Source organism: Vicia villosa, unplaced genomic scaffold, assembly GCF_029867415.1.
Source record: "Vicia villosa cultivar HV-30 ecotype Madison, WI unplaced genomic scaffold, Vvil1.0 ctg.000060F_1_1, whole genome shotgun sequence".
In the NCBI taxonomy this organism is placed as follows: domain Eukaryota; kingdom Viridiplantae; phylum Streptophyta; class Magnoliopsida; order Fabales; family Fabaceae; genus Vicia; species Vicia villosa.
Genome location: NW_026704990.1, coordinates 1,563,801 through 1,577,364, shown reverse-complemented (window position 1 = coordinate 1,577,364; position 13,564 = coordinate 1,563,801). Strand labels below are relative to the sequence as shown.

The following is a 13,564-nucleotide window of genomic DNA, read 5'->3' as shown; positions in this document are numbered from 1 at the left end:
TACCATGAATACAAGGCCTTATGTAAAATTGCAAATTTAACGAAACTCGCTCCTAAAAACCATTATGTATTCTCACCTTTGATTTATAGAACACTGGTAAGAATTCTTCAATGGAAGCACTCATCATTCTTACTGAAGGGCTTGCTTTTTTACAAGTGTTTAAATGGCTATTTTCTAAAATCCTTAGTAAAAGCAATTCTCCATTTGATATAGCACACAGATTATCAAATATTTGCTGCATAAAAGTATATCAAATAGATAAATATAATTAATATAAGATGCTAAAAATACTGTAGCAAATACAAGCATCTAAATAAAATCGTCATCACAATTTTACCTTTTGTTGCCACAGGCATTTGTAAGTGGCAAACTGATTCGGAACAATAGAGCACATAAAGTTTGTACTGTTATCAGTGGAAGAGGAAAATGAAAACAACTTTCCCATAGTAGATGCACATTCTCTGAAGTGTTTCAATTTCTCGCCAAATACACTGGCAGCAGCAAGTTGCTTCTTTTGTATCTGGATAAGCTGACTGAGGAAAGAAATGGACCTATGAACCTAAAGATAACCAAGTTCACATTCAATTTACCAAATCCATGACAACAAAATAAACTTATAAGGCACACAAAAAGAGGATGGTTATCATATTCAATCCTACAAGATAGTGACGAAAGCAATTAAATAGACACGAGAACCAATCTTTTGCAAAGCAAAGAAAAGGAGCAAGGTGATGAGATACAATGAAAAATAGAGGGGAAAGAAAAAGACGAAAACCAAAATGAAACTACTAAAGTAAAAGAATAAAGAGGATTATTGATCATGACATTAAAATTTTATATGAAACAAATCAGAGACCTTGTACAGTTATACTACCAATATTTAGAAAAAATATGTTTACCTGTTGAGAATCTATATCACCGTGAGGCTTGATGCATATCTCCTTTAGAAGGCGCACAGACATAACACTCTTAAAGTAATGCTCAATAGCTGTCTTCCACTCCATTAGGGAGCTTTCTTCAGTGGCATCATTATCTTTGAGTTTAGCATCAATTTCCAAGGATGGACTAGTGAACCTACTGTTTTCAAGAAGTAGACACTCCATTTTTCCAGAAAGCTCAATGAACCACCAATCTTCATGTTGAACCTGTATTTTTTAAATAAAAAGATAGGAAGAAAATTTAAAAACAAAAAAAAGTTTGTTGTTAATGCCGGATAGCACCGCGAAATGCAATGGCGGTACAGCGGAGTGGGTGCTATTGCAAAAACTAAAATTCAGTGTGCAAAGTATACATAAATACACAAAATTAAAGAGACCTTCATACTCAATAATTAAAGAACCAAAACCAAAACCATAAAATTTAAACAAAGAAAAACATCACTGCACCAAAAGTAGGAAGAAAGTAACAATTGTTTCTGAACATAATGAAGAACATAATTTTACCCTTAAAAGGTCTGAATTAGCATTTAAACTCTTAAAAAAAGACAAGGTTTGAAAAAGGGTTTTGAGGAACTTCGCTCCCAAACCCCAACAGTGGCTGCCATAGCGGTTTGGGGGCGCAGTAGCGGCCGCTACACCCGCAATTGTTAATGGCGTCTCGTGGGCCAAAAGTGCCGCACAAACTCTACTACCCAATGCTACTCTGCTATAGCAAGCTATTGACAACATAGGAAACAACAAAATATTTTCACCAATTCTTAATGAATAAGTAATCTAGACAATCATGAAAAGAAACAGCTAAACTTCACCCACCTTGTGTGAAGTCAACCCACTAGCTCTGAAGAGGTTGAGAAGATGATCAAAAGCTTTTCTCTTCCTATAACTACTTTTATCGTCCTTCCAAATGTTACTGAAGTCAACTGCTTCAATATAAAGATTTTCAACCATATGCCATGCATCTTTCCATCCTTCTAGGTTAAGTGTATGCTGGGAATCGCGATAAGATCTCAATATGCTTCCATATTCTGCACAACATACCAGTTTCTCAGTATTTTACAATAAGAAACGAAACTGACAAAATAAGACTAGAAATACCAAAAAGAAAGTGACAAGAAAACAAGAAGGAAAACCTTCAACATTTTTCTGTTGTAAAAACAAAACATTAAATGTTGATGTTTTCTTAAGCTGCAAATTCTGAAAAGCATTGTCCAGCGCCATGCTGCAGTTTTCAAACCATATCGACCTACACCAGCAATTTCAATTTAAAAATAAAAAACAAAATATTAAATTACAGAAGTCCATGAGCTGTCAGATAAGATAACCTGTTTTCATCACTGAATAATGGCAAATCCGTAGCATTACTGACTGAACCCTTAATTAAAACTTCACGAAAAGGTTGTTGCAGAATATCCTTCACCAATAAGAAGAGAGCACCATATAAAAAAATAGATCCAAAAAAATTATAGCAATCACTGAAAATACAAATTATGAAAACACCGTAATATAAGAACTGATATCACTACAAAAATGCTCCGCGATTACATAATGGATTTATAAATATTATGGATACTTGTAGGTATCCACAATCCAACAAAGACTTCACTTTTAATATGTATTTAAAAACTGATGCATAGATACAGTTATATAAAAAAATTTAAATTGGGAGGAAACCAAAATCTAATATGAAGCCAATAAAGCTAGATAAAAACATATCTAGATAGAGTTCTAACATAAAAAATACATACCGAATACTTAAACGATGTACTATATCGCAAACATGAAAGTCAATTCAAGGTTCTTGGAACGTATTGAAATTAGAAAAGAGGCCAATAGTTCACATCAAAAAACTAAGCCAAGGGAAGGAACAGTGAAATAAGGTTAAAAAAAAATCAATCATCATTATAAAAGTTTGATGCTTACGGTATACTTCTGTATAAGCTTTTTCAGCTTTTGCCGACTCTTTTTCAATTTTTCAATTGATGCATAAGTCTTATCATCCTCCCATCGACATAGTTTCACCAATTCTTTCAGTTCAATTAAAATTTCTTTCCTGCTAGCATCAATGTACTTCGATATACTGCACAATTGCATAATTATGTATTCAAACGCATAATGAGCCCAATGAAAAAAATAAATAAAAGAAAAGAAACTGGACAAACAACAACTGAAAGGAACTCACTTTGGTAAGAACTGCACGTAATATCCAAAAGTATTGTACAAGAATGTTGGCATCCGACAAGGACTGCAGTGTTCAGTAATGAAGAAAAAACACTATTATATTTGCAAATAAAAGTAATTTCACAACAAAATACTAAACACTTGCAGCAAAATATGATGTGCCAGGAGATTTTGAAAAAAAATGTATGTTTTCTGGATGGGGGGATGGGCAAAACATAATGTACTAAATCATTTACTGGCATCCATAAGCGCTTTCATTGTTTTTATATAGAGGAAAACATTCCTATTCTATTGAACACTCTAATAAGTAGAACTAAAAATATACCTGGAATTAATTTTTAGGGATGCACTGATATGATTTTGACCAAGGAAAGCATAAAGAAGCTGAAGACGCTTTCTAAATTCCCCAATGCTAGACAACTCAATGAAATCTTTCAGGCTACAAGATTCATATGAAAATAAAAGTTACTCTACAAACAAGCAACAAAATCTAAGAGATGAAAAAACAAATATTAGACTGAGTCTTAATTACATAACTTACCTTTCGACAATTGATTGATCAGAAGTAGTGGATGGAAGAAGAGAGTACAGAGGAAACCACAACTGCAGCAAGAGTGAGATAAAAAGAAATAAGCTATTGCTAATTTAGAACAACAACTTCCCCAGACTCTGATGTACACGGAGAACTTTATACATCATTATTTTAATATGACTAGAAAAAGAAGCTAATGATAATTTCCTGCCCTAGAGTAGTAAGTCAAATATTAAAATTTCACCCCTAAGGTACTAGATTCGTGATTATAAATTTATTATTAACCATACAGCCCATTCTCCTGTTTTCATTAATTAATAATAGGTACAGGAGCAATCATTTCGGAGATTAGGAGTTGAATGGTCTAACATTACGTGTGACCAGTACAAGGTTTTATTGCGCCTATTGGTTTATATGGCCAATCCACCTAAAGTGGGAAAAGCCTTTCGTCTTTTAAAGTGCAACTCCTAGCAGGGCCATCACTAGTGTTTTCGGTTCTTTTTGTAGACTATCATTTCAAAGTACAAATATTAAAAGAGAAAAAAGTGACCTAGCACTATAAAAGCTTTCAGGCGACAAACTATTGTGGGATCCTACGATACAAATATAACAAATTATGATAACAAAATGAAGTGACGTGCCACTTACTTTTTTAGCATTGTTTTCGTACTGATCCGTCACCTCATCAAGCAACGCAGGCCAAGAACCCAGTTCTATCTTTTGCCATGATGACATCAGATCATAAACAGACCTCAACTGATCTGCAGATGATTAAAACCAGAAAAATTAGTAAAAACACAAAGTAGACAATTGCAGATACATTAGTTAAAGGAAAGTGCATACTTGGAAAGGAGAACTTTGAATGATTTTCTTGCATAACTTGAGCCTTGTGAAGTAAAAACTGCAAGCCTGAAAAAGCCTGTAGAGGAAAGAATAGATGAAGACTAAACCTGGATGAAATTATTTTGCTTTCAATTCTTATCAACACATATGTTAAGCGGAAAATTGTGGTAGGGCATATGAGTATATGACAACTTCATTAGCACTAGAGGTTCAAACACCTTTCCAATTATATTAATCTCTACATAGGAAATCAAGTTTTGTAAGAGATGGCAATCTAGTCAGTAACGTATTATTACCTTTGCTAGAGGGATATCAGATGGAAGAGTCAGGAGCATGTCAATGACAACCAAAAAATTTTGAAGATCATTCTGTTCTTCCCACTCATTTAGATTGGAGAGAATCTGCTGTCTTAGGGGTGCAAGTACTTTCAGCATTTGTTCAATCTCGTGAGCATTTGAATCCTTGTTCCATAAAGAATAAAAAGATAAACATGTCATAATGCAACCTTAAATAAAAAGAGGAAAAAGTCCAAGGCTCCAAATATAAAAACAACAGAACTGGGAAATACCTTGTAAAAATTGTATCTATTTGTAGATTTGGATGACGAAAGAAACTTCTTTCCATAGTCAATAGAGAGATAAAATAAGTGCTCTGGAATAAGTTTAGCATCTAAACTGGCCAAATTTGGAGAATGGACACCTGAGCGGACGAAAAATATTTAGAATTAGAAAATATTATATAAAATCATAAGCAATGTTAGACACGAGTTCAAATTATATCCAGAACTTATTATTACCTTCAATTAAATTGATACCCAATTTATATGACTCGCTGAAGGAATGCAACCAGTCTTCATCAGAAATTTTAAAGATTCCAGGCTGAAAAAAGAAGTCATATAACTATGAGATACAAAAAAACTGCAAATTAAAAAATAAACAGCACTAGTATAGATGGACGACCACTGAAAACAAATTATCAACACACAAGTTATACACAAGTCATATCACTCACTCTGTTGTATAAGGTGATCATGAGAATTACATGTTGAAATAATTAATCATTAGACTCGATAATATTTGATTCTATCTTTATTGTGCTTTTATTTAACTCCTGAAGTCACGCCTAAATTAGTGGAGCGTTTTTATGTACTCACTGCTATAAAAGGAGCACCTTTATATTGGAATAAACATACTTTATTAGAGTATGGTGACTTGGAGAAGGGGAATTACATGGAGCAACCTCTTGGGAGTGTAACCTACTATGCAAATTGCATAAATCTTTATATGGCTTGAAACAATCACCTTGGACATGGTTTGAAAGATTTAGCAGAGTATTGCATCAATTAGGGATTGATCTGCTGTGAAGCAGATCACTCTGTATCAAACAAATATATCTATCTAGTGGATTATGCTGATGACATTGTGATTACTGGTGATGACTCTGAAGGCATCAAGGCATTAAAACAACACTTATATCAGAACTTTCAGACTAACTCATCCTTACAAGAAATTCAATCCCAATCAAGTCTAACTCAACCTTACAAAACCGACATGAAAGGTGAGCAGTGCCACTATTTATAAACTCATCTCAAGCCTTATATTTATCCTATGTGAGACTAGGGTCTTCCCAATATCGATAAAAAACTTAATTAAGATAAAGCCACAGAGACCATTATTATAAGACTCTTATCATATTTACAAGAAGTCTCCAGTTAAACAATAAGGCATAAAGTCTTTCAAACAATAAGGCATTAAGACTTCTTCAGCGCAATATTGCAAATCATATTCCAACTTAAAAAGAAGTCAAGGCTACACTAACTCACAGCTTGGACTAGATCATCAGATCCAAATAACTGATTATGAATGAGAACCACATTGTCAAGGATAGACTCTTCCAGATGCTTCCATTCTTCATCCGATATTTCATATACCTCTGAGGACTCCATCTGATTAATTGAACAGGATTCATTTCAGATGACTAATATATACAACATAGAATCCATTTATCACAAACAGGCATCTAGCAAACAAAACAAATCTTACCTTGTCAGTGGATTTTTCTTCAAAAGAAAATTCTTTCCATTCTGAAAATGCTTCAGCTGCAATTGAATTTGCAAGAGCTGGTATTTCAACCTCAATAACACTCTCAATTTGGAATTCTCGAGACTTAAACTTGAACTGTTGAGCATCATAATCGCTTTTTGATTTAGCATCAACTTTCATTTTCATCCAAAGGCTGGAAAACTCATCAAAGATTCTTTGCAAAAGCTGGTAGAGAAGATATAGTGTGTTATAAGCAAAGAATGATCTCAACAGATTCAAATAAAAATGAATAGTTGGCACAGAAAAACAGAGCATGGAAACTGACCGTATAAGATTTACAGTCAATCATTTTTGCATTTGCTACAGAATATGCAATTTGAACAAGAATGTTCCAGTAGATGGTAGCTCTACATCGCACAGATACCTGATTTCAAAATCCAGATAACAACTAAATAACAAAACAAAACAAAACTTGTACAATCAATATTTATATATTAGAATTTGAACTTAAACCTATAATGTTTTTACCTTCGTATCGGAAGAATTGCCACTTGAAAGAGTAATAAGTCTTTCCATCAAACCCACATTCAAATAAAAGTCTGTCCCAAAATCAAGCTTATAGGACGGATGCAAGTCTAACCCAACATACTCAACGGAAATGAACTTGCGTGAAGCAGCTCGGGGGAAGCGCATAAGTGCATATATCGTTTCCTGAAAAGCTCATGATGTCAGCTTTCAAATGTAAAATAAATGAATTTATACATGAAAACATTCAAAAAATGACAATTACCATAACCAGGTTGATGTTTTCATGCCCGACTTTTCTCAAATATTCTTTTTCTAAAGTGCTTGACAGAACAAGTGATAACCCAAATTTCATCTCATACACAGCAACTTGAATTGGTTGAATAATGTCATTAAATGCTGAGTACTCATCCATCAACCGATTAATGAAAGACATTGCTGTTTCCTAGAATTCAAAATAAGAAATAAAAATAAATGACAGCACAAGGATAATAACTTTTGGTAAAACCTTCGAGAGGTGGGTCTAAGAATATGACAAATGAATATAAATTTAAAATTTGCCAGTGAAATTAGTATTGTTTTTTAACTTCCGTCCTTTCTTCTACCATGATAAATTTTATGTAGTTTCAAGAAGAACATAATGAACGGGATTATCTGATTGCTTAGATGGAAGGTTAGCCTCAAACCAATAACCAAGGGTGAAACTAAGAATCGGACTGGTGCAAATATATGGCTTGGCAAGATCGCTGGGATGCAAAATAACTGATACATTTACTCTAGTCCTGGAAAATTTATATCACAATTGTTAGGATTTTCTAAATTCAAATATGAATCACATATCAGACTTTGGCAGGAATTGCAGGTTGTGGATTTCAACTGCTTAGTTTCTACCTTTGTTACTAGAATATCTGATTAGAGACTAATTTTACAAAATCCTTCCTTTTCTTTTGAATTCAATTTTTCCCAAAATTATATGACCACTAAACTTCATAATTCAAATCTCATGTGGCTTGATCGATTCTAAACAGCTATTCATTTCTGTATTGTCACCATGTTTGATAACATTGGGTTTACTTGATGACATTTTGACTGGACATTACAACAACAAACAACCAAGCCTTATCCTACTAAGTAAAGTCGGCTACATGGACCAAACTATGCCTTAATGTTCTATCAAAACCATGTTTCTATCCAAAATTTTAACATCATCCAGGTATGCAATGATCATGCAACACATTGTTTCCAGACAATGACTTAGCATTCACTTTATTACGTATCTGATTCACATCATAGAGATTTGACAGTTTTACGTAGGTTGTCTAAAAGATAGTAGAAATAATAGTAGAAAAGATAGTAAAAACTGACTTAGGTAGTTTGGAAATATAGAGAGAAGACCTAAACATTTAATAGTAACGAGAGTAGATAAAAAAGTGATTAATCAAACAACTAGATGAGAGATGAATGATGGTCCCTGTCCCGGGTCCAAGAAGTAGATTCCCTTAAATTTCTAATAAATTCTCATGTGTTTCTATTAAATCTAAAGACTACTATATTCATTTCTTAATCACTTCAAAATACAATTGAGATTGATAACTTTTACTTTTATTATAAATAAGACAGATTTACTAACAGCTTTATGATATTTTTAAATCTAATTACAGCAAGATGATTCAAATAAAATATAAATTTATTTTCAAATATTATAAACAAAATATGCATTTATCATATTCATAAGACTATAAACTAAATATTAACATTTAAATGAGAAAACTAAAAATATATATACACAGTAATCCAAATTAAGTCAACCTTTATGACATTCCTAGATAGTTATACCTGCCAACTGTGAGTGCAGTCAATAACTTGTTGTATTTAAAATGAGAAAACAAAAAACATTTATACACAGTAATCCAAATTAAGTCAACCTTTATGACATTCCTAGATAGTTATACCTGCCAACTGTGAGTGCAGTCAATAACTTGTTGTAGATCCTCTGCGTCAACATTACTCACCAAAACTTCCAAAGCAGCAACATGTTTGAGAAACTCGTTACATTCATTCATCAACTTCTTGTATTTCCAGGATTCAGAGCGGAACACAATCTGAGTACAATACAAATATAATTAAAAGAAATGGAAAACGCAGGGAAGGACACCCACAAACATAAAGATCATTTACACACTTCCAGTCAAATTGTAAATTATTGATAGAAACTGGGAAATAAAAATTTGAAAGATATCTTTGAGAAAATAACAAAACATTAACTAAGATTATAAAAACCTTTCTTTGCAGCTTTCTACGCTCTGCCTGAAGCTTTTCTAGCCTTTCAGCCTTTCTTTTATCAGCTTCTACTGTCAAAAACTGTCCTGCTAAATACCCGCACTCTTTCCGCACCTGAAAAGAATTTAATAAATGAAAACAAATTCACTTTACAGATGTACAGAGCTATATACCATGTAGGAACTGTGATGATGATGATGAAAAATATTGGGTGATGTATTAAATACTAAACAAGAGCTTAATATAATAGAAAACCAAAATGCTATCTGTCAAATCAAAGCAATTTTTGGAATACCTGAATTTCAAGTTCAAGTGATGATATTGTTTCTTCAAGCTGAGTGTACTTGCAATAGTACTTCATGGCAGGATCAACTTCATTATAGCTCAGCAAGAGATGAATGCGCAATGCTCCAATGTGCGCCCATGCACAACCAATAATATAATTGAAATTAAAATCTGTTACATATGAAGAAGAAGAAAAGTTAGAAGTGGCATGGTTTAAAATCATGAACCAGAGAGATTGTAATTATATATTTTGATTAATTGAGGGGATGAGACAAATAATTACCAGCAGTAGCGGACTGAAGATACAGCTTTCTAAGCAGGGGAACAATGAACTTATTCACTGAGTTTTTCAATCTGTAGTGTCTGGATGAAGTAACAAGAGTGCTCACCAAATGGATGCTTTCTTCCTACACTCAGTTAACGAGGGAATGAGAATAAGACCACCGAAGTATTCAATACAATCAATGTACTTTTATATACACATTTGCATGTATTCTCCAACTAAGAGCATCAATAGTACAATATAAATTGGAGCAATATATGTCCTACCATGTATTCTATGATTTCCTTGTGCTACGAAAACCTCCCCCAAAAGCCTAACATATTAGTTAACTAAGGGATAAAGCTCATGACTAATTTTGAGCCAAATGTCATCCCAATAGTTGATTAGCACTAAATGTTCAGAATATCAGAAGAACACGGACAATTCAATGACATCAAAACATGTTTTTCTCATTTTCTGAACATACTAAAATGAATGAACATTGTAACTAAAATTTATATTTATCACAAAACATCCCGGAGTTAACACTTCAATTAAAGAACCATTGAGATTTATGTCGTAAATTTGGATTAAGTTCATTATTTTTTTGGTGTTCTTCAAAAGCAAATTGTGAATTGTTTATATAAAATAAGCACATGCACATGTGTGGTTTTATCAGAGAACAGCCTCATAGACCTCTACGACAGCTTCACTTCATTTAGCATTATCCTAATAAATAAGTTGTGTAGGTATTCATCATAAGGGCTTAGAATCTGTGATTGAGCCTAACTCATTTATACAAAACCGCCTTGTGAGGTGAGGATTGTCCCCGCTTAAAAACACAGCACATGTCATATCTCTAAGCAATATCTCTACGCAATGTGGGACTAAATCCACCCCTTCAAACCCAACGCAATGTAGGTGTTGGACTTGGAGGCTGCAATTAAAGCAAGCCAAATGCCAACCGCAATGAAGGCGGAATTTCTAACACACCCCCTTACGCCCAGGTCTCAATGAGCCTGAAGAGTGGACAATGCAGAAAACCCAACAATAGATCTAGGATAGGCTCTAACACCATCTTAGAATGTGTAATTAAGTCTAACTCGCCTCTACAAAACCAGCTTGTAAACTGAGGATTGCCCAAATATCTCTACGCAATCTACTCCTTCAAACCCAACACAATGTAGGTGTCCGAAGCTACAAATAAGGCAAGCCAAATGTCGTAATTAGGCGACTAGGGGCGGATCAAATGTCGTAAGTAGGCGACTAAGGGCGAACCATGACACTCTTCCTTTTCAAAACAACAAAAGAAGTCGAAACAAAATCAAGAATTTAAATAAATAAAAAGAACATACTGTAGCAACGTTTCTCTCAAAAGAAGAAAAGTGTAACTTAATTGCAGCATATTGTTCAGCTTCAAATGATTTCCTGTGTGCATAAATAATCTGCATTTAAGCAAAGCAGTAAACATTAATTAGTTGAACAATTTTAGGTAAGTTATGTGCAATCTGTTCAATGAATGATGAATGATAAAATATATAAAAAAAATTAATATTACCTGCTGGAACAGGGCACGAGCACCAGACATAAGAAACTTAGGCAAATATTCCCCATGATGAGAGCAATTCCACAAATTGGACAAGGACACTCTACACTTGAGACATTGCACCCAAAATTCCTTGATAGCGTGTGAGCTTTTCCTGAATATGTGATGAGCAATGATGAGAAATTCTGTAGGACGTGTAAAGATGGGTGTGCCAGTCTCATGACTCTCAATATCCACAAGTAACAGATAACAAATACTCATATCCAACAAATAGATACAATCAAGAAAAAGATGCACATTGACTAGTATTTAACCAGAATGTAATTGAAGAAAAATAGCTGCTATCAGTTTTAAATTCAATAGTGATTTGTCTACAAAAGTATTGGTAAACATCTTGTATTTAGAAGTGTTCAATTATGGTTGTTAATTAGGAGTGTTAAATGGTGGTTGTTACTTGTGATTTCTAAGATCCCCAATTTATATAGTTTTCAAAAACTATGTCATGCATATTCGTTGCAGAGAATTTCCTCAATCAACTTACTGTAGAATATGCTACGATGTGTATTGGTTTTAATAATCCAGCTGTAACTGTGTTTTACATGCTGTTCTTGAGTAAAGTAAACACTATTCTTTCTCTTACTGAATCTCTATACAAAAGAAAAACCTTCTCATATTTCATGGGCAAAAGCCCCAAAATTGAAATTACTAATGATATGTACCAAATGAATGTTTTCACTTTTGTTGTGTATAGCTTCTGTTTAAAACAGCAGGTAGTGCAATACTAAATAACAAATAAAAAGAACTCACGTGATCTGTAGCACAGTTGCAGCACACACAGGCTGAATGAGCATGTGGGGTAGTGCAATACTAGTGTTATCAAAACCTTCAATCTTGGAGAAATTCTGGTGCAAGAACAAATAAGATTGATGGCTCAAAAAGCACACAACCACGAAAAACTAAATATGCAAAAAGAGAACTTGCACGCACACTAACCTTAACAAAGTCAGGAAAGCATGCCCACAAAGACTCGTGCCAGTTAAACCACATCTCGAGAATAAAGCTTGCAATTTTCATATTCACTACAACAAAAATAAATTAAATAATCTTGTGAGCCTATTCACAACAAAAAAAAACGTTAAATGAGACAAGTCTGATTTCGTGCACCAACCTGCATCCATTGAAGTCCATGCATTCAGGGTCCACAAGATTTTTTGATGTGGTGAAAACATTTGTGGGGGTCTTGAGGAGGAACTCAACGAAAAGTTTAAAGCAGCATCCAAAAGGTTGGAAAGACGTCCCACAACCTATAACCAGATAAGCAGAGAAAATTAGGTTTAAAACAATCCATTATGCATACAGCCTACTTTAATAGAAAGAGTGCGATCTAATAAACCAATTCTTCATTTAAAATCAAAGTGTAGATTCTCTTGGAAAATACAGTAAATACCAGATAAGAAGGAATTACTATTAACACTGAAACAATTTACCAATAAATAAGTATTTAGATACGCATACTTATTTGAGTAGCTGAATAGACAATCTACCAATAAACACATAAATAGCAAACTGTTATGAATATTACTTTCTGTAACCCTTCAAGTTCGTCCAAAGGCACAGATGTGAGCTCCTTTAGTAATTCCATGTCCCAGAATAGACTGGTAGCATCAGCTGGAGGCAACGTATCCTGCCAGCCCTCAAATACAGTCTTTTGGCACAACAATTCCGATGTAGATGAACAACAAGAAGCTAGACTTTCTGCATAAGTTGAAAGATCTTTGGATCCAGTTTTCATTTTCAACTTGTTCTGTTCATGTTCTAACCTTCCTAACAGCACCTGTAAATCAAGCACAGTTAACAGATCAAAGAGAAACACATGCATTTAAAGTTTTCAATGACAATATTAAAGACATAAACCTGATATGCTTCATCTAACTTCTCAATAATATGAGTACCATCATCTTCATGGCTCCGTTTCGCTACCATAAAAGAGGAGTTGGACATATCTACAGGGTTACAGAATAAAGAATGAAATAATAGTCATTCTTAAATAAACATATAAGCTATATATCAAAGGCAAATAAAATTGGCATGTGTGCACAACCAATCAATGACAGAACCAGAAACATCCATGCT

At 33.7% G+C, this 13,564-nt stretch overlaps 1 protein-coding gene across 2 annotated transcripts in view; it reads right to left on the bottom strand.

Annotated features, from left to right (window-relative positions):
* Nucleotides 1-13,564, bottom strand: part of LOC131623372 (midasin-like) — a 37,809-nt gene that overhangs the window by 4,441 nt on the left and 19,804 nt on the right. For both annotated transcript variants that reach the window (XM_058894389.1, XM_058894390.1), the window contains exons 37-67: nt 13,346-13,434; nt 13,014-13,265; nt 12,600-12,735; nt 12,425-12,510; nt 12,239-12,333; nt 11,444-11,585; nt 11,241-11,330; nt 9,907-10,030; nt 9,634-9,794; nt 9,339-9,452; nt 9,011-9,160; nt 7,324-7,503; nt 7,062-7,244; nt 6,859-6,957; nt 6,534-6,758; nt 6,314-6,436; nt 5,288-5,369; nt 5,060-5,190; nt 4,788-4,952; nt 4,492-4,567; nt 4,297-4,409; nt 3,658-3,719; nt 3,442-3,555; nt 3,118-3,180; nt 2,859-3,015; nt 2,261-2,349; nt 2,069-2,181; nt 1,752-1,963; nt 900-1,145; nt 338-559; nt 77-235 (exon numbers count right to left, since the gene is read on the bottom strand). In XM_058894389.1, the coding sequence (XP_058750372.1) occupies nt 77-235; nt 338-559; nt 900-1,145; nt 1,752-1,963; nt 2,069-2,181; nt 2,261-2,349; nt 2,859-3,015; nt 3,118-3,180; nt 3,442-3,555; nt 3,658-3,719; nt 4,297-4,409; nt 4,492-4,567; nt 4,788-4,952; nt 5,060-5,190; nt 5,288-5,369; nt 6,314-6,436; nt 6,534-6,758; nt 6,859-6,957; nt 7,062-7,244; nt 7,324-7,503; nt 9,011-9,160; nt 9,339-9,452; nt 9,634-9,794; nt 9,907-10,030; nt 11,241-11,330; nt 11,444-11,585; nt 12,239-12,333; nt 12,425-12,510; nt 12,600-12,735; nt 13,014-13,265; nt 13,346-13,434 (4,253 nt within the window). The remainder of the gene's footprint in view (nt 1-76; nt 236-337; nt 560-899; nt 1,146-1,751; nt 1,964-2,068; nt 2,182-2,260; nt 2,350-2,858; nt 3,016-3,117; nt 3,181-3,441; nt 3,556-3,657; nt 3,720-4,296; nt 4,410-4,491; nt 4,568-4,787; nt 4,953-5,059; nt 5,191-5,287; nt 5,370-6,313; nt 6,437-6,533; nt 6,759-6,858; nt 6,958-7,061; nt 7,245-7,323; nt 7,504-9,010; nt 9,161-9,338; nt 9,453-9,633; nt 9,795-9,906; nt 10,031-11,240; nt 11,331-11,443; nt 11,586-12,238; nt 12,334-12,424; nt 12,511-12,599; nt 12,736-13,013; nt 13,266-13,345; nt 13,435-13,564) is intronic.